The 27,590-nt window shown below is 41.5% G+C and overlaps 1 protein-coding gene across 1 annotated transcript in view; it reads right to left on the reverse strand.

The window, feature by feature from the left end:
* Nucleotides 1-8,563: 8,563 nt before the first annotated feature.
* The window catches only part of Mct1 (Monocarboxylate transporter 1), a 53,605-nt gene continuing 34,578 nt past the window's right edge, over nt 8,564-27,590 (reverse strand). The window contains exons 2-12 of the mRNA XM_080273955.1: nt 21,671-21,790; nt 19,275-19,418; nt 18,196-18,338; nt 17,208-17,405; nt 15,640-15,808; nt 13,665-13,818; nt 11,569-11,650; nt 10,430-10,582; nt 10,122-10,287; nt 9,603-9,803; nt 8,564-8,768 (exon numbers count right to left, since the gene is read on the reverse strand). Of these exons, the coding sequence (XP_080130081.1) occupies nt 8,614-8,768; nt 9,603-9,803; nt 10,122-10,287; nt 10,430-10,582; nt 11,569-11,650; nt 13,665-13,818; nt 15,640-15,808; nt 17,208-17,405; nt 18,196-18,338; nt 19,275-19,418; nt 21,671-21,790 (1,685 nt within the window). The 3' untranslated portion in view covers nt 8,564-8,613. The remainder of the gene's footprint in view (nt 8,769-9,602; nt 9,804-10,121; nt 10,288-10,429; nt 10,583-11,568; nt 11,651-13,664; nt 13,819-15,639; nt 15,809-17,207; nt 17,406-18,195; nt 18,339-19,274; nt 19,419-21,670; nt 21,791-27,590) is intronic.

The raw sequence follows: 27,590 nt of genomic DNA on the forward strand, positions 1-27,590 counted from the left end.
AAGTCTGCAGTCCACCAGGTCCACACTTCAACAACAACCCAGATCCCACATAACATCACCTGAAACAATCTCCCTGATGCTGGACCCTTGAACCTCTTTAGAACAATGATATTTTATACTATTCTAATCTTGCTCCTACCAGACAATTTTATTCAGTCTGGGATAGATTTCTTGGCCTGGCAGGGTTAGCTTTAGCCCTCAGTAAGCCTTTCACTACCAGACCTATCCCCTAAACCGAGAGGAAATCATCTTCACACAACAAGAACACAATGGAGGAACACATCATCACACATAAGGCTAACCTGACCCTGATACAAGCCCCTGATACCCCTCCTGACACTCATGCCGGTATCTTGTCAGTTAAGGAAACTCCCTAACGGTTTTTCCTAACTTATTTATTTTCCACCCCATGCCTTTCTGTTGTCTTGTAGGTTGTTTATATAGTTTCAAAGGCCAACAAGGAGGGGCAAAAATAACACAAACGGGATTATTAATGAGCTGTATTGAAAAATAAATTGGTAAGGGTAAGGTGTTAGGGTGTTTCCTTAACTGACGTGAATACAGACCCCAAACACCCGCTTAACTTAACTGCCCTGATTTTTTACACCCAACTCAACGTAACTTCAAAAATCCAACAACTACCCTGATTCTTTACATCCAACTGAACTTAACTTAAAATATTCAACAACTGCCGTGATTCTTTGCATTCGATTCTTCACATCTAACTCAGTGTCCCTTAAAACATCCAACAACTGCCCTGATTCTTCACATTCGATTCAACGCAACTTATCCTACAACTAACCTGATATCCAACAACCAACCTGATTCTTTACAGCCACCTCTCCACATAAAACATCCAACATCCAACCTGATTCTCAACATCCATCTCTCAATGTAACCTATCCAACAACTGACCTGATTATAAAACATCCAACAACCAACCTGATTCTTGACATCCTACTCAACATAACTTAAAACACGCAACATCCGATCTGATCCTCTACATCCGATTCTCAACCACTGAATTTTGAACACCCAACACCCGGTGAACTGACATACCTGCAGTTTTCATCATTATTCCAGGTTGTGTTTAATAATATCACATTTTTTTATCCATACTGTTGGTAGAATAAACTGGGAGAAACTGGCAAATGAACTTAACAACTAGTCATGGAGGTTTAATGGGGAATATTTGATTTACTTTTAACTTGAAAGCAAAAATAAATAAATAATAAGAGCATATAGTTAAAAAGTGACACAATACTTCATATAGCTGACAAATTTTCTGTAATTCATTGTGGACTTAGTCAACAAAAAGGAATATAAAAAATGAGGACATATCATAATGACTTATAGATATCGTACTATTAAACTTATGGGCGGCAATTGCTCAACAGATTATTCCTGTAACAACATTCATCACTGTAGGCTAAGGAAAAGATACAATATACACAATCATCATCATCATCAATATACCTCATCATCATCATACAGTACCTCTAATGAAACACTGCTAAGACTTACTAAATATCAGTAAACAGTAATGGCATTAGTTTATGGAAAATGCAGTACTATTACTCCTTCAGCACAATGTCTGTTTTAAAATATTCTTGCTACCATCAGATGATTTGATTCAGTAAGTAAGAGGCACCCTGCTGTAAAAGGGCTTGAAAATATCCATAAATCCCTTCAAATTTTCCTTAGTTCTATTGTAATGCTGAAGAGGGATGCCTTCATGTGGTGGCGCTGATATAACCATACAACTCCAGAGATCAGTTATACAAATGTCCTTCAACTCCCTTCCCATCCCCCAAATGGTGAATGGTGGACTGTAGGAAAAGGGCAGCTTATTCACCTCCAGATGAGGCTGGGTCCAAAGCAGCAAGAACTGTACAAAATGCCTCCTATATTTTCCTCCTGCTAACTGACAATTTTCCTCAGCTCCGCATGGATCTCAGAATGAAGGGCATATGAAGTAAGCAATAGAAAATTCAGGAAAAATGGCAGTTCTCAACTTGAAGGCTATGATGTGTGCTGGCAAATCCTACTCTGATATTAGGTGATGTGTGCTGGCAAATCCTACTCTGATATTAGGTAAGACATACTTTTGTTCATGCTGAGAGGCTGATTGCACAGTAAACAATTCACTTCCAACTTACAAAGAACTATACAATTAATCAATAGCAACTTTCATTGAAGTTATAGGCAGTTATTCATGAGCACCTACATTATGATTGTCATTTTTGTTAATTACTGCTATATCGGGTGCGATGGAAAGCCTACACATGGTGACATTGTGCACACTAGGTGGCAATGTGGTATCCATGTGGGAGCCAAACTTTTTTCCTGCACCTTGACATGGGAAAGGCCCCAGTCTGACCCCAGTGAGGTGCTGTCTACCAGAGGGATGCCAAATCCCTACACGAGCAACTGCTCACCTATGGCTGACAGGTCTTCTTGGCCAGACAGACTGTGGTTAAGCAAAAGCAACAACCTGGCAGAAGATAATGCTACATCCATACATCATTTCCATGTCTTCATAACTCACAACTTATTTATTTACCCATTTCCAATGAGTTTTTTATATATTTATTTATTTTTTCTTATTTCAATGTGTCCCATTCTGGGCATAGGCTTCACAACTTGTTCCCAAGGCCCATACCATACACCTCCATGACATGAAGTGGCCTTCCTTTTGTCCGGTGAGAGTAGTGGTATTAGTTGCAGCCCCTGATCCAATTAAATGTGAACCCAGTGGACTGCAGGCTGAAGATGCCCTCCTCCTGCAGTCAACCATCCTCATTTTTGGAGAGAGGGGGAGATAAAACATTTGTGTAACCAGGCCAGGGAGCTGTTTGTTTGTACTGGTGTCGCCACATGATGACATCCCTCACCAGCATTCAGGTGAGAAAAGTAGTTGTAGCCTCAGGTTTATTTGAAATGTGAATCCGGTAGACTGCAGGCTTAAAGATGATCTGCAGTTCACCATCCCCTCTTTCCAGGGAGTGCACCAGCTACAGCAAGAATAAATATAAAGTGACATCCTTGAGCTGAAGGGGTATCTACGCATGGCTGTGGTGAGCAAACTGGAGAGGCGATGCTTGGCTTGAGCAAGGTATAAAAAATGATTACACTTAAGCCTCCATTTGGGCGGACATTTGTGTGTAAGGCATATGGGATTATCAACCTTAAGAATAACACCCAGTTCCACGTTACCCCCTCTGAGGTGCACAGTCCCAAGGATATGTTGTTACAGTTTAGTCCTCTGATGACCAGCCTACTCCCCTTGGTGGCATTACATATACACATACATATCAATATAAAAAATAATAATGCCATGCTTCCATTTAAGAAACTGTCACACTGAGAATGGCCATAATATAGCTAAAGTTTTTACAGACTGGAAGCTAAACTAAGTGCCAAAATCAGCTACATAATGCTCAATAGTTGGTGGAATTATTGGGAAAGCAGAAATCTAATATAGGTATGTGAAATAAGAGTTGTAATGCTGGTGTCTCAGTTTGAGCTTGACTCTATGTATTTGTGGCTGAATGTTTCCTGACAGAGAGTAATCTATGTGGCTAGTCATCAAGTCTGCAGATACTTCACTCATGCATTATAAAGTAAAACCTTCAGTAACCCCTGAAAGTGACTGGATGATTTTAAAATAACTGGATGTTTTCTCATCACATGATAGTATGGTACCAATGGAAGTAGAATTGTCATCCGTTATCAGTGTTTTGAACTAGCCTCAGGTCCCTACACTCAAAGAGGCTACAATGGGACTGGATGTTACATTATTATCGTACACTACCCTACTTATCCTATATATCTCAACATATAACTGTTAAGAACCATTAGACTAACTCCCTCATCCCATACACTAACTCTCTCTCCTCTTCTCAATCACACTACAGTAATTGTATCTCTATTGCACAACATTGCACGACGGACTGGTAAACACATATGGCATAATCAGACCAACAACAAAATGACGTCTCGGCAAACTCCAAACATTCACTGACTGCTACTTATCAAGCTTCATCATCATCATCATTATCATCATCATCATCATCATCAGGACCCTTATTCCCACCTTAGATGGTGTGAGGTGCTATTCAGAAGTAGGGAAAAAGAAAGTAATGTATGAAAGTAGAACTGCTGTACTTTCCCTTCCCCTATTTTGTTGACAGACTGATTCATTATCATTCTGACCCTACTTCCACCTAAAGCTAGGGTCAGGTAGAATTCAGATTCAAAAACAAGGAAAGAGAAAGGGTGAAAACATGAGAACTAACGTGCATTCTCTTTCCTCATTTCTGCACATTTAAATACAGTACCATGCCTCACTGTGCCCCATATCTATCAACAGAGTACTCAGCAGACTTGGCCATACATCCATTTACTTTTCAGTCAAAAATGCAAAGTTCTCAGTTCTATCACCTTAAGCAATGCATGTTGGACACATTTTAATCAGGATTAAATTATTTAAATAAAAACAAAATGCATTCCATCCAATGTGGCTGCATTTGGAGATAAAAGTTCATTTACTTCCTCTCTGTCTGCTTCATGTTTAGAGCATGTCTGTCACTTTCATTCCCAGTTGCTAATGTGGCCTCAGGTTCATCTAGACAAGAACCCAGTGGACTGTAGGTTGAGTCTATCCTCTTGCAGTCCACCATGAAGGGAGGAAGATGAGGTATGCTTGTATAACCAAGCAGTGGGGGTTGCCAGTGATATCAGTGCCACCATGTAAAGGCATCTCACCCCTGCACACTGACCCTGATTTGTCATCAAAGAACATCATCTACAGGAAAAGAAACATGCCAAGCTTTTCCCAGATTAGAAATATTAGCTGGCAGAGGTAAGTGATGAGGAGGGGAATTTTTATTCCCACCTGTACCAAGGTCAGTGCTGTTTCAAGGACATCTCCAAGCAGTACACACATAATGCCAAAGAACTCTCAGCATCAAGGCACAAGCTGCATCAGGCTAACCTGTACAACACCATCACACCTCATGTAGTTTGGCACAGTGTTTATAGGGACAACTTACAACACTCTGAGGCTGTATTCTCATGGACTTATATTCATGCACAGATGATTTTTTCAGCATTGGCCTTATACTGAAAAGGTTACAGACTCACCAGCACCTCTTCCTTGAGTGATCCATTCTGCCGATGACAGTTTAACATTCCTCATATGCTATATATGTCTTCGTAATATGATAGTTTTCATATTGCACTTCAGTATTTTCCAGCTTGCTACTTACATCTTTTCAGTGCTGACACAGTTTTCATAAATAACAATCAAGAATGTGGCGCTGCGCTCGGGTGTCTGCTCTTTCCTCTCCTCCATCCTTCTTTCCATCCATCCTCTTCTGTCTTTCTTTCCTTCATTCTTTCCTCTTTCTTCTGCCTGCGGGTGACTTTACACTCCCTCTTGTGTCTTTCTTTCCTTCATTCTTTCCTCTTCCTTCTGCCTGTGGGTGACTCTACACTGAGTGACAAGCCAAATGATTTCCTGTACACCAGGAAACCATTTACTGTACTACGCTGGGTGGTAACCATATAACCAAATTTTGGCTCCTGGTGGTTTAGTGGGTAATAAAGGTGCTCCAGTTGGATTGAGCCGGTGAAGGTTTATATCCAAGGGATGGTTGGGGTTTATTGCTCACGTAATGCCACTCAGGGATGAGTGAGGCTGGTCACTCTCATCTTAAATGCCAGGACCAACTTTCCTAGTCCTGGGCTCCTACGCTCCTCATGGGGCAACGTAGGATTGGATGATGGATGGATGGGAATATTACTGCGCTATATGCAGGTATAAGATTAAAAAGGTGGTGTTCTGTAAGCCTCTGTGTCTATGAAAATACAGCCCTCAAACTTTTCAGACTTTTCATCATCATTATTGTCCTCCTCCTCCTCATATCATGATCATTGCAGTTTAGTTTTCACTGTTACCTCTACACTCCAGGCAAATAATTTCTTGGGATGTCACTCTTAGGAAGTTTTCTTCACTTCAGTTTACAACTTCACTGGGATGTGAGGGACAGACAAGTGTGACAGGATTGTAAGTCTTTCCCACATCTGTCACAGTGTTTCGGAGGCTTTCTGTTTCTGTAGCTTCTGTTTCAATAGCTTACACTCTCACTGGCATATGAGTGACAAAGAGGAAGTGTAACATCTTACTAACTCATAAGGATAAAAGTCTTGTCCAACTGTCACACTATTTTCCCAACCTCACTCTCACATATATAGTGAATGATAAAATGTAACATCTGTAATATTCCTAACCACATCTGCCACAATGTTTTTGCAGCTGACTCTCACCAACACACAAGTGACAGAGAAAACATGTGACATCCTGATAACTCGCAGTCAAAGTCGTAAGTCTGTTCCTCGTTGTCAAATCATCTAAAAAAGGAAAAAGAAAAAAATATTGAACACCATGACCTAACTCGATCTTAGTACACTTAATGCTGTATGATGATGAAATTTTTACTTTATTCTTGGTATGAGATTAAGTACAACTGATGTTATTCAGCTTAAGAAAGAACCATTCTAGTGAAGAGGTTACACATATTTAGCATCAGATTCGCTTTCTCTCTCTCTCTCTTTCTGTATACAAGAAGGATAAAGGTAGATTCAGCATTAGTTGTTGCCAGTTCTGCAGATGAAACATGTAGTGTACATGAATAAAGTTGCGGTGCTTGTAACTGTAAAGCTATGAATGTGTCTCAAGTACAAGTGAACTCCTAAGGAAGAACTGGCACTTCTGAAATACAGTACTAAAGACCATATCATCATCATCATTTTTATAAACTCTTCTTCTTGGCATGTTTAGGAAAGTGTGAACAGACTTATGACCTATTTTTCCCTGCAGACTTCAAATGCCTGAGAGCAGCACCATATACCTGTTGCCTACACTACACTATCACACCCCACACCACACCACAAGCATCACTTTTAAACCTCTTAGAGGCTAATAATTAACAGTAAACCCTCAATTGGCACAAGGCTGGTGTTTCTTTATGACCATCTATATCATAACCTTATTTTTCTTGCTATTGGCCTAATTATATTTAGACTGTATGAGACTTAAAGGGGTACAAACAGTCTCCAATAACCCTTGTCTGATCACCTTACTGTAGAAAGGCAACTGTTCTTGATGGGAGAGACTGTCAACTACCGACTGCCTCATTTGTGCAATGACTTCACAGACATTACCCTTGCTATCAACAATGGTATTATTCAGCTTGGTAGAGACCCCATGTACTGAGAGGGTTGGACACAACTACCTGTCCAATCTAAAACATTTTCACTTCATACAGACTAACTCATGGACATTTTTCTAGCTTCGGAAGGCTGTCTTAAATTTAGGGAGGCAAAGGGTTCTCAGACTTGGGGTTAAGGCTCTCTCGGTCTCATGTATAAGAACACAGTATCAAGCCAGACCTACAACACCAATGGAGGGTTCACTGTATATAAACACCGGGATTTATCCAGCGCTCTTAATCTAGGTTATAATAAAGGCCAGAACGTTAGTATAAGTTTCAGTATATAAACACCAGGCTTCCTCCAGTGCTTCAGTTTAGGCTATAATAAAGGCCAAGATATTAGTATTAGTTTCAGTTCATACTTGATAAATACCTGGATCCACCATGCACACCCTACAGACTGAAGTGAAAACCCAGACACCAGTAGAGTTCAAGTTCACTGTAAACACTTGGATCCATTCTTAATTCATCACGTAAACACCGGGATCTGTTCTTTGCCACTGATCCTAAGCTGTAAACACCGGGATCCGTTCTTTGCCACTGATCCCATACTGTAAACACCGTGATCCGTTCTTTGCACATGACTGCGTAAACACCAGGATCCATTCTTTGAAGAGCATCACACAAACACTGGGATCTGTGTTTGCCATTTATCAGCAGCAGTGAAGGTCTGCATACTAGTATAAGCTTTAATTCACTGTATATAAATGCTGGGATCCATTCACTGCTGCTGACCAATCCATAATTCGTCCATATTTACTTGATGGAGGTTTTTGCATTTTATTTTCAGAGGCTCAGTGGCAGAATAAGGCAATACCATGGCTCTACATCCCTTCCATCTGTACTTGGCAGTGACTTTTGCTCTTTTGCAGCTTTTTTTCTGTAACTCAGTTGTAGAAAAAGGCAATACTATGACTCTGCATTCTTTCCATTACGTGTTCTCATAATAAGCCCTATTTTGGGTGTTAATGTCTTGCTACAGCTTAGCATTAATGATGAAGAGATAAGCAATTTTAGGCCAGGTTAAAGTGAAGAGATCATAGTGTTATCATTGTCACAGCTCAATATATAAGACGGAGAGACAACAGTTTCAGGACAAGTTAAATGCACTTTGTATAGTATAAGTTGATATTTTCAGCCACTCTTGACCACAGCGAAGGAATTTTATGCCAATTCAAGCTGAACAGAGTACAGTATAGTAAAACTCAGTCTCTTCAGCACTCTCACTCATATAACTTGATCTTTTGAGCCACTCTTGCCAAGTTAAAGTGACCAGGGCGTACTAAAAGTTGATCCTTTCTGAAGCTCTCAACCACACTGAATGCTGAGAGACTAACTAGTAGGAATTTGCAGCAGCCTGTCTTGCCAACTTCCTGGCCTGCACCCGCCAGATGCATGGGATGAAGAAGAGCATGAGGCCTGAGATGGCGATCATCCCGCCCGCCAGGAGGAAACTGTAGTCGTACGACTGGGTCAGGTCAAACAGTGAACCTGGAATGAGAAGATAAAGACTCTTAGTTTTTCTGTCTGAGCTGGCCTTCTGGTTGCTTATCTCTTGACTTATCTGTCTTGAGGTTTTAGTTTTGTGGGTTGTGTTGGCAAGGGACACCTTCGAATGGTGGTACCGATATACCAGTAATTAGGTGGCTCCATTGCCTAGTTATACAAATGTCCCTCAACTCCCTACCTGTCCTTTGAAAGACAGATGATGGGGTGCAGGAGAAGGGTAATTTCAGCAGTCCATTAGGTTCACATCCACATGAGACTGGAGCCACAACAGCAACATTATTATGGGTTAAAAACTCCCAGCACCTCTTCCTACCGTACATTATTCTTCTCTTGCATGTCACTGATGCAAAACATGTAAGGAGAGTCAAAGTCCAAAGTTGTTACTGATGTGGCCTCAGCTTATCTGGATGTGAACCCAGTGAACTGAAGGCTAAAGCTGGCCTTTTGCAGTCCACCAACCTCCTTTTGGGGGACTGTTAGGGAGCCGAGGGATGTCTGAATAACCAGGTAGTTTGCACTGCCACTACATATAGGCATGCCACTCCTGCACCATGTTCAGTCTGTGGATGCATTTTTCCATTTTATTCTTGCAACCTTCAGACAGCCTTATTCAATACTGGAAACAACTGGTTAAATCCTGACTTTACTTATCCCTTCCCAACAAGAGGTCTCCCTTGTGTAAACTGTCCAGTAAATGCAAGTAAAAAACTGAAAAATGTCAACCGCTGTATGGGGTAATCTCTTGCTTAACATTTAAAATAGAAAGACACAATTTCTGATCAAGTTAAAGTGGACAGAGTATACCAAGGAACTCACCACACACAGGAGGGCCAATGAGGGATGCAATGCCCTGGAACATGAGGAGCAGACCGAAGGCATTGGTGAGGCGGTCCATCCCCAGCAGGTCCACCAGCACCACAGATGTCAGGCCTACGTACGCACCGGACATCGACCCAAAGATCACCGCATAGAGGATCTGGCTTGTGTAGTCATAGAACCAGATACTCACACATGTACCTGGATGGACAATAGGGGGATTGTGAACAATGCTTTTTCACTGTTTAAAATTTGGATGATGAGGCTTCCCTAAACTTTGCCCAAATATTCTTCCTTTTGCAGCTTATTTCACATACCTCAATGGAAGAATGCCAATACTCCAGCTATTCATCCTTTCAACACTATTGTACTTCTCTGTGATCAGTATAATATTCTAGTGTCAATTTGCTGTTATGATTCAGCATTCAAAGTGGAGAGATGGCAATTTTAGGCCAACTTAAAGGGAAATAAAATATGAAAAGCGAGATGTTAAGTGGTACAGACAATAACATAACTAACCAATGCCACAGAGGGTCAGTGCAATATTGTAGAGGTAGAGTCTATTGACCCAGGGCTGGTCTGAGATGTATCCCAGCACAATACGGCTCACAGTGTTGGAGATGCCCACCACCGCAAGCAGGAATGACGAGTTGCTGTCCGGGATACCTAGATGTCTCGCACGATCCTGGAGGGGTGAGTTGGGGTTGGGTAAAGCTTTGTCTAGTATGGCTGAGCTAAGTTGGGCTGGGCTGACTAATTCCGCAACACTAAGGGGTGACATACAACACTACATAAGGTAAAAACTGTGATCTAACCAAAATACTTACCACAATGAAGATGTAAGGTGCATTGAAGCCGATGGAAGTGCAGAAATTTGAGATGGCAAAGAGGATGAAGATGCCGTCAGTGAGGAGGCCCCAGTCCATAAGGGAAGTAAAGGCTTCTCGGGACTCTGGCCCACAAGACAGGCACCCACACACCTGCAATGAGGAAGGATGGGTTAGTAAGACTGCAATAATGAAAGAGTAAGCAGTGAATACCTTAGACTATATATTTTATTGGTTTATTCTTGCTACTTCCATGGTGCTGGACAGGGATGCCTTCATGTGGTAGAACTGATATCAAGGAGCTGCCCTGCTGATGGTTATACAAGCATCCCTCACCTACCCTGTCCCACCAAGGAGAAGGATAGACTGTAGGACAAGAATATCTTCATCTGCAGTCCATCAAGTTCACATTAAGCTGAGTGTGGGGTTGCAACTACCACTACTACTACTACTACTTACTACTACTACTATTACTACTACTACCACTACTCACATTCCTACAGTACTGGAATGAAAATTATGGACTATATGGTAAATAAATAAGCAGACGAAAATTGTGCAGAATGATGAGCACACAGGTGAAGATGGCTGTAGATAAGATTAGATTGCAATGAAGTGTGGAGAGTTATTACCACACCTCTTTATCTTTGGATCAATGTGCCCCCACTTCTTCATCACCACTTGCTTCACAACACTCATGATTTCTCCACTCTATCACCTCCCAGACCAAACAACCAGTCATTATCATTATTAATACAATCACCATCATCATTATCAATACAACCATCATCATCATCACCAATACTACCATCATCATCACCAGAACCATCAACAATACCACTGCTTTTGCTGTCATTGTCATCATCATCACCATCATTATTATCCCATCTCTATTTCTCCCTAATGAATGGGATGTGTAAGGTCACAAACAGGAGGAATGTAATAAATAAAATCAAACTAAGAATTGAAGGCAACACCTCATATATTCCCCTAAAACAATAAGGACCATGGGGCAGCAAGGCATCACAAAACACAAATACTCAAATGTGTTGGATCTGTGGTGTGCGTCGGCGGCATTGGATGAGCATCTCCATGTCCACTAATCGGAAATCAACCAACACAACGGCTCCAACACTCACCTTGGCCTTCTCCGCTTCACTGGGAGTCTCGTCGGCATCTTGAAGTCTGACCATTGATGCTCTGTAGCTGCCTGGATCCTGTCTGGGGGTAGGGAAATCAGGACCATTTACTACGGATGGCAGGTTGGCGGCAGGAGACGAGGGGGTAGGAGAGGCAGGAGGGGTGGAGAAAGAGGTTTCGGAGAGGGGGAAAGAGTGGAGGGAGAGAGGAGAGGGTGGAAGGATGAAGGAAGGGGCAGGTCGGGAGTGAGGGGAGGGAGGTAGGGAAAGAGGGGAGGGTGGCGGGGAAGAGGGGGAGTGGTTAAGGGAGAGACGGGAGGGAGGCAGGGAAAGAGGGGAGGGTGGCAGTGAAAATGGGGACCGGTTAAGGAAAAGTGAGGATGAGGGGAGGGAAACAGGGGACTCTGGAGGTGAAATCTGGATGGGTGGAGGGAATGACGGGGAGGCCGAGAGGGAAACAGGTGATGTGGGCAGGGACGTGGGTGTGTGTGGGGGGGAGGTCGGGGCAGAGGAACACCCTCCACGCCTGAGTCTCGAGTGAGGGCGGAGGACAGGCAAAGCGCGGAAGTAAGTGAGGTACTCTCTACAGAACAGTTAGGTGATGGGGGAAGGGGGGGAAGGGTCATGTTAAACCACACCAGCACAACACTCAGAGGGTCTGGATGATGATGGTCAATAAGTCTGCAGAAGAGTCTTAAGATTAATGTGGTCAATCCCTTCACTATGATGACTCTCACAAAACTAGAGTATGTTACTGGTGGTAACAAAATTACCAGACATCACACTGAATACAATGAACACTGCTTCTAACCCTTCACTATGAGATGCATTTTGTAAACTGATTAAAAGTAGTATGCTGGTCACTCTCATCTTAAATGTCAGGACCAACTTGCCAAGCCCCAGGGTCCTACCCCCTCATGGGGCAACGAAGGACTGGATGATGGATGGATGGATGGATGGATTAAAAGTTATCTGGTAAAAGTATAATACCTGTGAATAAATAATCAAATATGTCATCGTAAAGAAGGGATTAACTTTCAGCCTGAGGAATATTTTTTCATATGTATTCTGATGACTGCCAGAAAACAGAAAATTTATTGAGCTTGAAGGAGACACATCAGGCTGAAGAAATTAAGATATATGCAGTTAAGATTCTTCTCCACAAGGCTTATCCATTATCATCAACATATGTCCAGTAAGTTACATCTAGCCTATATACACTTAATACCTAAATTATCACAAACTATCCCACCTATACTTTAGCTCATTCTACTGTAACATACAAACCCAACCCAACCTAACCTAATCTTCTATAACCCAATCCAATCTAGCCTAATGTTATTTAATCCATCCTAACCTAGCCTAAGCATCTGTAACTCAATCCAACCTAGACTAATCTTATTCAACCCAACCCAACTTAATCTCTACCTCTGTCCAACCTAGCCTAATCTTTTTCAACCCAGCCCAACCTAATCTAACCTGATGAACCTCAAGTTTACCTAATCTAGCCCAACCCAGCCTCAGCTAACTTAATCTGATAGTGAAATCTAACTTATCCCAATCCAATCCAACCAAAACTAACTTCACCTGGCTTCATCTAACTCAACCCAATCTAACCTAACCTAAGCTAATTTATTGCAACAACTTAAGCTACCCTAACCTAACCCAACCAACCCACCTCAATTCAGCCAAATCTAAACTAACATCATTCAACATAATCTAATTCAACCCAACCCAAACTAACCCTCACTTACCAAACCAATTCCAACCCAATCCAACATAAATGAACCAAACCAAATCTAAATGAACGGATCTTGAATTTGACTCTGTGTTGTTTTTTTTTTTTCTTGGAAGGAACGGTTTGCTGGCTCCTGGTCTTTGGTTCCTTCTTCCTTGCACAAAAAAAAAATATAAATAAAAAAAAACCCAATCTAACAAAAATGAACCTAATTAAATCTTACTAATTCTAACCCAATCCAATCTAAATAAACCTAATAATCTAACTCATTCTAATCTAATCCAACCCTTTGCTAACTTACCACACTCCAACCTAACGTAACTTAACCTCCTCTGCCCTCACCAAACCTTTGACTCACTTGTACTCTGGTATATTGAGGAGGGACCCATGATAGAAGATGTCTTTGCGGTCGAAAATCCTTGATCCGTGGTGGGACGAGGGCAGGCTACCACTCTTCCCTGCTGCCACTCTTCCACCAATACCCACTGTCCCGTCCTCTGCATTAGCCAGCACTGGGGGAGGTGGGCAAGAGAGATTATTATTATTACTATTATTATTATTATTATTATTACTATTACTGTATTAATATTATCATTATTATTACTATTACTGTATTATTATCATTATTATTATTATTACTACTAGTGGGAGGACCAGAGCTAATGTGAAAGATAAATACGCACATTTTCTTTTTCATCCTCATCATTACCCCTGTGTGTATCATCATGACTGTCATCAACATCACAGTGTAAATAAGTGTGTGTGTGTGTGTGTGTGTGTGTGTGTGTGTGAGAGAGAGAGAGAGAGAGAGAGAGAGAGAGAGAGAGAGATGAATTACAAAATGAACTATGAGAGTGAGAGAGAGAATTGTGAGTCACAATTCCACATCCTGTCTTGCACCAGTAAAAACAACAGCATCCTTACACAACTTTACCAGGGGTCACCTTCACCAACCTCACTCCTAACCCTCCTCCTATACCCTTTTCTCACTAACTTGGCCTAAAACTGCCTACTCTCCACATTACATAAAGAGTTGTAATATTAGATCAATGTTAGAATATGGAGAGAATGGAGAATGAAAGACTGACTCAGAGGGTGTATGTAGGTGAAGTGGAGGGAGGGAGAGGGAGGGGCAGACCGAGGATGAGGTGGAGGGATGGAGTTGAGATGTATATGAGGGAGGGGGGAGTGAGCTGGGGGAAGGGCAGTCAAATGGTGGGTGACAGAGCGACTTGGAGGCGTTTTGTCTGCAGCCACCCTTTGCGGGATTAGGGTGTCGGGCTATAGATAGATAGACAGATAGATAGAATATGGCGCTAGTGGGGAAAAGGTGCTATGGAAGGGATGTAGAGCCACAGTATTGTCTTGTTCTGCCCCTGAGCTATGAGAAATAAGCTGCAAAAGGACGAATATCTAGGCTGAGTTAGAGCACACCCAGTGTAGTTATAATATCCACCCCTGTCCCACACCCTTACTTAGATACTCAATGTACTTAGTCTTTTTTAGCCTGGCAAAGATCGTTAACCCCTTATTTAGCTCAGTCAATGGCCAGGTGTAGTTACATTGGAGGGTAAATTTGACTAGTAACCAAGGAGACTCAGTCCTACCTCATAACTAAAGCTCACTAGATCCTGAGTGTTATCATGTATGCAAGATGCCCCATCCACCCCTCAGATTAAAACACAGACACAGACACACACACACACACACACACACACACACACACACACACAGGTTCATTCACCCCTAGTATCATGTTGCAGGTCCAGATACATGACATGCACAGTGTCTATGTAAGTTTCTTTAATACCAAGAGAAACACGTGGATTATATATTAAACAGAATAAGATACATCCCTCAGAAAAATAATCATGCCAATTAAACCACCTAGCATTCTGAAAAGGTGATAAGGGACTGTGATAAATATGTGCCAGCCTGTGATGGTAAAGCGAATATTATTCCCAGTATTTATTTGTACTTAAAAAATACATAAAACTCCGCAAACAAGGATAGTCTTAGGCATTAAACTAAATTCATGTGTGTCTGAGGAATTCACTCATTTCCATAACTATAAAACCTCAGCGACTTTTTTATTTTTTTTTAAGGTTGCATAGACATCCCTTACTAACAAAAGAAGTTTAAATTTTGGACTACCTACTGTGTATGAGTCCAGAATATGAGGGGCAACTCACCAAGACCCCCATTTTCTACATTTTAATGCTGCATATACTTCAGTCCTCCTCCTATCCAAGCAAGGAAGGGTGGTAAGATGGCCCTCATATTCTAGACTCCTCATATATCCCCCGTGGTCACCCAAATTTTTCCAAACTTACGAGGCTGAGACACCGCCATTCTGGAGTGGTCTGTAGCGGGGGATAGACGTGCCAGCATTGGACTGATGTTGCCGTGAGAGCTGATGCGAGGGACCCCATTGTGTAGGTGGTCCCCGCGCTGAGGAAGGTGCATCGCGCTGTAATTCTTCTTGAGCTCATCTGTGGCTATCTGGTGAGGAGAGAGAGATGGTGAGCATGTGGGGGAAGAGAGGAGGTAAGAAGAGGGAGAATGGTGAAAGGGTGGAGATGTAGAAAGGGATGATGGGAGGGTGGAGAGACAGGGATGGGGAGAGGATGGAGAAACAGGGATGGTGAGAGGGTGTGGCGAGATGGAGAAAGGATTGGTGAGGGATGTAGTGGTATGGTGGAGAGAGACAGGGATGATGGGATAATCAGTGGGTGGGGAGATGGAATGAGGGATGGTGAAAGGGTGGAGAAAGCCTGGCATGGTTAGAGGGAGGGTAGAGGAAAGTAGAAAGGGATGAAAACAGGGTGGAGTGAGAAAAAGAGGAGGATGAAGAAAGATGGGGGCAGATAACAAGCTGGGGAGAGAGGAAGGGATGGTTTAGAGCAGTAGTTGCTAACTCCTGGGTCACACAACAAATTGGGTCACTAGGCTATACTGTACTGAGTGGGTTGGCAAGCATTTCCTGTGACTGGCCTAATTTCCTGGTCCAACAGTGGCTGCATGAAGGGGAGTATATACTGTAGTCAGTTTATCAGTGTGTCACTGAACTGGGTCATTTCTATAACATGAATACTGAGTAGTGGTTCCATGTAATTTGAATAGTATGTCTCCTAGGTTACTAGACAAATCAGCCCTCCAATCTGACTACACCTAGTCATTGATGGCGCTTAAAGAGGCTGGGGATCTGTATCATACTAAAGTACATGAATCGAGGACACCTGTAACCTGGTGTATGGATTATTTTTTTATTTATTTTCCTTATTCTGTTCTTTATATATATATTTAAAAAAAAAAAAAAAAAAAAAAAAAAAAAAAACCTACAGTACAATACTACAGACTAGGACAAATTACACATTACTGGTGTCATGCTTGGATTACCTCTCACTTACTGGATTATTCTTCTGCTCAAGGGAACTGACTATGACTCAAAGGTGTACTTGGTTATCAATGATATGACTTAAACTAGTCATGATACGGATGTCAAGCTGGTCACAAACAACACCAAAGGTCACTGTGTCTGAGTACTGGCCTAGGACAAGGTGACTGTGTGTGTGTGTGTGTGTGTGTGTGTGTGTGTGTGTGTGTGTGTGTGTGTGTGTGTGTGTGTGTGTGTGTGTGTGTGTGTGTAGGCCAAGAAAAGGAAGAGAAAGAGAGGACATGGAAGCCACAAAGACGAGAAGAAATAAGAAGCCTATAAAATAACGATAACAATAAAATACAGGTAACACTATTCCATGCATACCTTAACAGCGGGTAGGTTGTGGTGGATGTGTCTGAACCAGTACAAAAGAAAGAAAGATGTGGAGATGCAAGCAAAGAACTAGGAAGACTATAAAACAATGCTGCTGATAAAGTAAAAATAAACCCATTCCATGCATACCTTAACAGTGGGCAAGTCATGTAGAGGTAGAGTGTTGTTTGGCGTGGTGGGTGTGTCGGGTCCGGTGTGTGGTGCCGGCAGGGGCTGGGGCTCGTCATCGCAGTCCTCCACTGGCCGGAACAATGCACCAAACACCACACAGTTGAGCACAATGCCTGACACGATAATCAGGGAGTTCTGCCAGCTCAGTTCATTGACCTAATGATGAGGAGACAATGGTTATTTGGCTGGTATTTGGCTATGACAGAATTCAAGTACCACCCCACCATGCTACACACATACATACAGACAGATACATACAAATATAAAGTACATACATTCATAACTAAATACAGTACAGTACATACATTATCACTGCAATATACATACTGTACTTACCATATATAACGAGATACATTATCATCGTCATCACCAACCTGACTTTTTTTTTTTCCCCTACCTAAGGTCGGGCTGAGGTTTGATCTAGAAATAAGGAGAGAGCAAATATCAAAGTGGGTAGATTTTTAACTCCATGTCTAATAAAATGAACCAAACACTCATTCACACATCACCCCAATACTCAGATTCCTGGCTCCAAATCACAAGTCACATCATACATGAGACAGACAGCCTTTCTGTCAACTATCAAGTAAAATAAATGTAATGCCAAACCTGTCATGAGCTCCTCTATATAAACTTCATCCAAGCACCTCAATACCCATCAATTTCCTAGCCTCATAAATACCCATACCTTTTTTCTCATAGTCACTTTCCACACATATCCACCTTCTCCCTGTCCTTCCAGAAATATATCAAGCAAATAAATGATAACATGACAAAAGATATGAACTGAGTGATTCACCAGGTACTCAATAAGCGGAGAGAAGGCAAAGGTTTCTTTTTCTCATTCAGTCACTTACCAAATTTATCCACTTTCTTCCTGACTTTCCGGGAATATATTATGCCAATAAATCATAATACAGCAACAGATATAAACCACGTGACTCACCAGGTACTCGATAAGCGGAGAGAAGGCAAATGTCCCAATGCCTGAACCACAGACGGCAATACCTGTAGCAAAGGACCGCCTCTTCTCAAAGTACCCCGTCACACACACAATGGCTGGCAGGTAGATCAGCCCAAACCCGAGACCTGGGATGCAATAGAGTTTGGCTGGGTTAATTCTCAGGCACAATGACATCTTTAACAGTACCTTCTTAAGACCTGTGAGGCAATGACCTACTAGGCAGAGTTAGGCTAGGTTAATTCTCGGTACAGTATAATGGCATCTTTCAGAGTATACTGTATAATCTTTTTCAGACCTGTAAAGCAAGGAAAAATTATGTAGTTATATGGGGTTAATTCTCCAATACGTCGTCTTCTCTTGTACATTATATTCTTGCTACTGCCTACCAACAACCCTGGAAGATACTAACATAAGAGTGATGTGTGGCTACAGGCTTGGTAAATAACTACATAATCATCACTTTGACAGAGGACTCAGCTAGAAGTACACAACTGAACATCCAGCTGAAACACACAATGTAATTACACATGCATGACCTTTTTTTCTTTCTTTCTTTCTTCCAAACAGTTTCCAGGTACTATGGAGATGTAACTGAGTTAGCTCGTTTTAGCATTTAGTTAACCTTCCAGTTCACAGAAAATATCAGCTGTACCTTGACCAACCCCAGCATTGTGGTTCCTTAAGAAAAAACATGGCATCCTCTGATCTGATTGGATTTGGGTCTGTACCAACTTACTCCTCAAATACCTCACTCTCACGGCACACACAATCCTTCAGCACCAACCTGCTCCTCAAATACCTCACTTCCACGACACACACAATCCTTCAACACCAACCTGCTCCTCAAGTACCTCACTCACATGGCACACACAATCCTTCAACATAAGATCTCTGGGAGCACACATCTTCACAGGCCCTTTTCCTGCAGTCCACCATCCTCCTTTGGGGGGATAGGCAGGGAGCTGAGGGCTGTCTGTATAACTGGGGGTCTCTGTTATCTGGCTATAATATCAGTTCTTTACTACTACATGAAGCTGTCTCTCTCTAACACCACAACCAACCTGCTCCGAGTCCAATGGTGACGTATAGAGTCTCCACGGTGGGCGCCCATATGGAGATGAAGAGCGAGAGTGATGCCAACAGCGCCCCCAAGATGGTCACCACACGGCATCCAAACTTGTTCACCAGGATGCCAGCGATGGGACCTGGGATGGTGACGGGTTGTGTGTGGAATGAGTATGGACGAAAAAGTGCTAAAGAAAAAAGGCTTTCAATTAACAAGGCATTCAAAATAACGGGTTACAAAATAAATGTCCATTCAAAATAAAATGCTGAAATATAAAGGCATTAAAAATAGTCTACAGCAATCATAGCAGTACAGATACACTTGATCTACTTTATTCTTACTATTTCCACCATCCACTCACTTGATTAAGAGCTTCCTTTAAGTGACTAATGTAACTATGGCTTTTTATTTTTTTTTTACCTAGCAAACACTTTAAAATTGGCCAGCATCCATATAACCAAATACATGCCTGGTGGTGTAGTGGGTTCAGGCACTCACACTGGATGCTGCCCATTAAGTGTTTAGATCAAAGTATGTGTCAAGTGGGGTTGGTGGAGGATTAGTGCCCCTCCCTCTAAAACTATTAACTCTAAGCCCTTGGCCACCCCGTTTGGGATACATGGCATCTGGCAATGAATGAATGAAAAAAATATATACACGCACACACGAAAGACTGACTGATAAACCTCACCTTAAGTACTGGGAGAGAGGCTCATATTTCCAGTGGTTAAGGACACCGCCTAGCACCTCTTCCTTAGCAATTTATTTTTGAAACTACCCGTTGATATCCTCCTTGTTGCTTCTTATATCTTTTTAATGCGGACATAGATTGCATGCATAAAACACAGGAATAGAGTAAAGTGGCCAAATCAGAAATAAACTGTCAAGGAAGAGGCATCAGTAAGCTTCCTAACCACATAGAATATATATACGATTTTATTCATCTTCCTACTTACTAATTATTTTACTTATTATATTGTCTGACCTCAGAGATAGCAGTTTATCATTGTTATCAGTGACAGTCTAATTTTACCTGCATTATCAGTTGTATGTTATGAAATTAGATTATCATAAATTTTAATATCACAGAGATCTAAATAAGATGTTACTACTACTACTATCACAACCACCACCACTGCCATCATCACTGCTCTCTCTCTCTCTCTCTCTCTCTCACACACACACACACACACACACACATTTCCTTTTGTTGCTTTGTTTTAATCAGCTAATACACACACACACACACACACAAAACCAATATCCATCAATCCATTCATCTCTCTCTCTCTCATCATAAAAATCCATCCCTCCTCTTTCTCCATCCGCCTATCCATCTCGTACATTACATCCATCCTGAACATCATATTCTCTCTCTCTCCGTACCTAGTTCTCGACCTATCTACCCATTGAGGTAGGAATAGGGTAGAGTCGGCGTGAGAAGGCTCCGGTGAAGCCAGAGAACTGTCAAACGGCCATATTGGTCAAGTCAAGAGGTCACGGCAACACCTACCTGACTTGAAGAAGATTGCTGTGCACTCCTACCTCTATGGCTGTGCCCATAGAGGTAACAGTCCTAATTCTACCTCCGTGGGTGTGGCCATGAGATTATTAAGCCTTTAATACCTCCAGCTGTGTGACCACCTGGTATTCTTCAGGGAGAATGCCAGAAACAAAGTAGACTTCATTCTACCTCTGGTTTTAGTTGTAGTTCAGCTGTGGGTGTGAGACGTTCTGTCCTAGGTTGTAACTCACCATCAAATAACCTGTCTCCAAAAATGCCCACCACCTGTGCCGTACCTCCTCAGTCCGTCTCTCTCTCTCTCTCTCTCTCTCTCTCCCTCTCTCTCTCTCTCTCTCCGTACCTAGCAATCTATCCACCTACCGTGCCTCTTCAATCCGTCTATCCATCTCTCTCTCTCTCCGTACCTAGCAACCTTTCCATCTATCATACCTATTCAATCCGTCCATCTCTCTCTCTCTCTCTCTCACCTGATCCCAGCGTCACCCCCACCAGTACAGACGCAATCCATGACGTAAACGCGGCTTCATTCTCTCTCTCTCTCTCTCCGTACCTTGCTATTCGCCTATCGTTGTAACTTCAATCCGTCCATCCATCTCTCTCTCTCTCTCTCTCTCTCTCTCTCTTTCCGTACCTAGCTATTTACCTACATACCGTACCTCTTCAATCCGTCTATCCCCCTCTCTCTCTCTCTCTCTCTCTCTGTACCAAGCTATCTACCTATCCGCCGTAACTATGCAATCTTTCTAACCATCTCTCTCTCTCTCTCTCTCTCTCTCTCTCTCTCTCTCTCTCTCCGTACCTAGCAATCTATCCATCTACCGTAACTCTTAATCCTCTCTCTCTCTCTCTCTCTCTCTCTCTCTCACCTGATCCCAGCGTCACCCCCACCAGTATTGACGCAATCCATGACGTAGACGCGGCAGAGGCGTCGTAGTACTGGACAAGCTGGACGAAATAGATGCCGAATGTGTAGGTGAAACCGTCAGCTGAAAATAGATAGATAAATAATGTTAGTTTGTGGTTTATATATATGGTTCTGGGATAGATAAAAAGATAGATAGATGGATGGACAGATAGATATAATACAAAAGAGGCTGGAAGTAGATGCCGAATGTGTAGGTAAAACCGTCAGCTGAAAATAAATAAATAGATTAGGTTAGTTTGTCGTCTATATATGGATTTGGAATAGATAAAAATAGATGGATAGATAGACAGATGGATAGAGTAACTGATAGATGTCATGGAGATATATGGCTGGATAGATAGACAGGCAGACATAGACAATTTGATAGATGGATAGACAGAAATGAATAGACAGCTAGACAAATGGATAGACAGATAGATATAATAAAAAGAAGCTGGACGAAGAAGATGCCAAATGTGTAGGTAACGTTTTGGGATAGATAAAAATAGACAGATAGATGAACAGATAGATAGATATAGACAGACAGATAGATAGATAGATATAGTTTGTGATTTATATATGGTTTTGGGATAGATGAAAAGACAGATAGATGAACAGATAGATAGATACAGACAGAGATGGACATATAGATAGATAGTTTGTGGTTTATATATGGTTTTACGATAGATAAAACTGAAGGATCGATAGACTGATAGAAAGATAGACACCTCCAAAGTACCGAACGCGTATGTGGGTTTAGGATACAAAATAGATAGATTGATCGAGACTGATAGATAGACGGTCCACTGATAGATAACGATACAAAAAAAATCATTATATACATATCAAGCCATCAGTTGTAAATAAAACAAAAATATAAATTTGTACCGTAGTTTATGACGGTTTTAGGATATATAAAAACAGACAGATAGACAGATAGATATAACGGGAGAGAATCATGAGGAAATGCCAAGTGTGAACGTAAAGCCATATGGATTGATAAAGCGACTCCGAGATAGATAGATAGATGTTGAAAGATGGTAGATAGACTGATAGAAGGAAGACAGATACCTAGACAGACGAAAGATAGATAGATACTAAGATACGTGGAAGATAGATGTAGATAGACGGAAGAGATTGATAGACGGATAGATAGAAAGACAGACAGACAGACGGATGAATAGATAGAAAGATAGACAGACAGACGGAAGAGAGATTGATAACAGACGGATAGATAGATAGAAAGATAGACGGAAGAGAGATTGATAAACAGACGGATTGACAGACAGAAAGACAGACAGACAGACGGAAGATAGACACAGATAGATAGAAGATACATAGATAGATTGATAGACGGTAGACAGACAGATAGATAGAAGATAGATATACAGCCAGGTGGACGTAGCAACTGTCGTATATGTAGTGGTAATTTAGTCAGCAGCTGTAGGGTAGAAAACTAATTTGTTGACTAAATTAGACAGGGTTACGTGAGAGAGAGAGAGAGAGAGAGAGAGAGAGAGAGAGAGAGAGAGAGAGAGAGAGACAGACAGACAGACAGACAGACAGAGAATGAAATATTAACTTGTGGGTGTTTAAGTATAATAAAATAAATACTTAGACGGATTTACGAGAGAGAGAGAGAGAGAGAGAGAGAGAGAGAGACAGAGAGAGAATGAAATATTAACTTGTTAGTGTTTAAGTATAATAAAATAAATACTTAGACGGATTTACGAGAGAGAGAGAGAGAGAGAGAGAGAGAGAGAGAGAGAGAGAGAGAGAGAAATATTAGTTTGTGGGTATTTAAGTATAATAAAATAAATACTTAGACGGATTTACGAGAGAGAGAGAGAGAGAGAGAGAGAGAGAGAGAGAATGAAATATTAACTTGTTGGTGTTTAAGTATAAAATAAATACTTAGACGGATTTACGAGAGAGAGAGAGAGAGAGAGAGAGAAATATTAGTTTGTGGGTATTTAAGTATAATAAAATAAATACTTAGACGGATTTATGAGAGAGAGAGAGAGAGAAATAAGTGTGCGGGTGTCATCAATAAACAATGAATGTGAAAAAATGTATGAAATTGGATATAGCAATAACGGTGAAAAAATAAAAGTAACTGATATCAAACACATAAAAGTTTGAAAATATATATAAATAAATGAGTAAAAACAGATATAAATATAAGAAAACAAATAAATGTATGGAAATAAATATAAATGTATGATAATAGATATAAATGTATGAAAATAGATGTGTGAAAATAGATATAAATAAATGTATGAAAAGATATGTGTAAAAATATATAAATAAATGAGAAAAAATACATATAAATCAATGTATGAATATAGATAAATGTATGACGATAGATGTGTAAAAGTACCGTAGATATAAATGTATGAAAATATATATAAATAAATGTATTAAAATAGATAAATTCATTCATTCATTCATTGCCAGACGCCATGTATCCCAAACGGGGTGGCCAAGGGCTTAGAGTTAATTGTTTTACAGGGAGGGGCACTAATCCTCCACCAACCCCACTTGACACGTAGGGATTGAGAAAATAGACATAAATAATCGCGTTAAAATATAAAATGCATTAAAAGATACAGGTAAATGCGTAAATACAGTTACTTTTTACGATCCTCTGATAAATGACGCTTAAAATGTGTTTAAATATCTATACGATACAGTTCAATGTACTAAAAATAAATACACTATAATTGGATTGCTTAAAAGAGAACGATTTTCAGTATGGGTATGAGGGTGTGATTTTGTTTTTTTTAATCTGGTTTTGGTTGTGTGTGTGTGTGTGTGTGTGTGTGTGTGTGTGTGTGTGTGTGTGTGTGTGTGTGTGTAAGGAACAACGTGTACTGGTATGAATGCATGTGTGCTTGTGTATAGATAGGAGACCGGATAACACACACACACACACACACACACACACACTCAATGCATGTGTGCGCTTGTGCATAGATAAAAGACCAGATAAAACACACACACACACACACACACTCAATGCATGTGTGCGCTTGTGCATAGATAAAAGACCAGATAAAACACACACACACACACACACACACACACACACACACACACACACTCAATGCATGTGTGCGCTTGTGCATAGATAAAAGACCAGATAAAACACACACACACACACACACAAAACTACAAGCACTAAAACAACACAATTCTTCCACGATAACACCACTAAGAAAAGACGAATTATATTCCCCACAAACGTACTATTTCTAAACAAATATCAATTGACCACGATACGATAGAGACGAGGAACGATAACTTCTGATACATCGTCATGCCACAAGGGGAAGCCAGCAAATTTTTCAGAATACTGCTCTCTTGTTTCATTATGGTTCGATTTAAAAGCTGGAACTAAGTATTTCTGCTGCTTTATTGGTGTGTGTGTGTGTGTGTGTGTGTGTGTGTGTGTGTGTTCTATTCTCCAAAACGCACATGTAAAAAAATATACATAACCAATACGTATACAAAAGCACACAAAAGCCATGATAAAAAACGCATAGGTAAAAGTGTGTACACAACCAAGTTATGACTGGGGGAACAAAAACGTACATAAAATCGCATGAGGCACCCAAAACGTACACAAAGTACCCGACACGCACATGCAAAGAAAAACGCACTTGAAATATGAAAATACACGCACATGAAGTACCCAAAACAAAAAGTACTACGGAAAACGGTCATAAAACAAAACTGCACACACACACACACACACACACACACACACACACACACACACACACACCAAATAGCATACTTCCACGCACACAAACACAAGGTTAACACGAACTGACTAAAAACGCACATAGTACACACGGACACATCAAAACGCACATGAACCCAATAAAACAAAAACCGACACAAAAGGAATTACAGAAACACACACACACACACACACACACACACACACACACACACTCGCACACACGTCCATACACACACACGCATATACACAGGTCACCTTCTACTGCAGCGATACTCGTGCTAATTGCGGTGACGTCACAGATTTCCATGTGCCTTTGTTTACATTCAACACAGCTGATCGACGCAGCCTTCATACTATTATTATTATTATTATTATTATTATTATTATTACCACTACTACTACTACCAGCACCACTACTACTGCTATCACCACTACTACTACTACGACTACTACCACAACTACAATACTGCTACTACTACTGCTGTCAATTATTTAGGCAGTCATGCTAATAACACAAGCATTTTAAGATTTATTCAGACAACCATCCTCCTCTTCCTCCTCCTTTCCTTCCTTCCTTCACCCATTCATTCCTCCTCCTCCTCCTTCTTCCCTCTTCCTTCTCTCCTACCTCACCATTCCTTTCTTCTCCTCTTCTTTCCGTCCTTCTTTCCTCCTCCTTCACCTTCTTTCCTTCCTTCCTTCACCCATTCATTCCTCTTCCTCCTCCTCTTTCTTCCCTCTTCCTTCCTTCCTTCACCCATTCATTCCTCTTCCTCCTCTTTCTTCCCTCTTCCTTCCTTCCTTCACCCATTCATTCCTCTTCCTCCTCTTTCTTCCCTCTTCCTTCCTTCCTTCACCCATTCATTCCTCTTCCTCCTCTTTCTTCTCTCTTCCTTCCTGCCTTCACTCGTTCTTCATTCCTTTCTTCTCCTCTTCTTTCCTCCCTTCTTTCTTTCCTCCTCCTTCTCTTCCTTCACTCGTTCTTCATTCCTTTCTTCTCTTCTTTCCACCCTTCTTTCTTTCCTCCTCCTCCTCCTCCTCCTCCACTTCCCTCGACCTCATTTCTCAATATCCGTTCTTCTTACTCCAAACACACACACACACACACACACACACACACACACTCATGCACGACTGATTCAGCGTTTCCTTACACCCAGCAACAGATGGAGAGCGAGAGAGAGAGAGAGAGAGAGAGAGAGAGAGAGAGAGAGAGAGAGAGAGAGAGAGAGATTTTAAGGTGGGGAGTTTATGCAGTAATTCCCCACCCCCCCTCTCTCTCTCAGAAGCACGTTTGCATTGCTTCACTCTGCTAATCACTCTCTCTCTCTCTCTCTACTCCCCCCCCCTCTCTCTCTCTCTCTCAAATCGCACGTAATTAACATATCATGCATGATAATTATTAACTTATTCCGTAATTAAATTTTGATTTATAACCAAAGTGTGTGTGTGTGTGTGTGTGTGTGTGTGTGTGTGTGTGTGTGTGTGTGTGTGTGTGTGTGTGTGTGTGTGTGTTTTGCTTTGTGTATGTCTGCTTACTTGTGTTTCTCCGTGTATGCATATGTAATTTTTTTTCTGTTTATTCATGGAAGCCAGTGGTTGAAAATACACAGGTCCATAATCTAGTATCCTAACCTAAGGTGGTCAACAGGCTGACCCAGGCTGCTCCTGAGAGCCGACACACTACCATGCCTCACCCAGGCTGGAGTGAGGCGTAGGCACAAGAGGACAGGCCGCCTAATCTTTACCCTGCTGTGTTTCGAACCCTTGCAGGTCTTATACAACAGCGCGCCTTGAGCTACACTTGACAGGTGAGAGCTTACCTCACCCACGCAAACAGCGTGGTCTGGCCGGGGCTAGAACTTGGGTCACTTGAATTGGGAGTCGAGTACTCTACAAAGCGCGCCACCAGGTGTGTGTGTGTGTGTGTGTGTGTGTGTGTGTGTGTGTGTGTGTGTGTGTGTGTGTGTGTGTGTGTGTGTGTGTAACAGTGGGTGTTAATGATGCCTACATAAACAAAGAGGTGCTATGGAAAGGGTGCAGAGGATTAACACGAGAATATGGTGCCAGTCACGAAAGAGTGCTGTGGAAAGGATGGAAAGGATGTACTGTAGGGCCGTGACATTGTCTTTTT

Source organism: Coenobita brevimanus, chromosome 56 (genome assembly GCF_032717465.1).
Source record: "Coenobita brevimanus isolate Jiangsu-jjx chromosome 56, ASM3271746v2, whole genome shotgun sequence".
Classification (NCBI taxonomy): domain Eukaryota; kingdom Metazoa; phylum Arthropoda; class Malacostraca; order Decapoda; family Coenobitidae; genus Coenobita; species Coenobita brevimanus.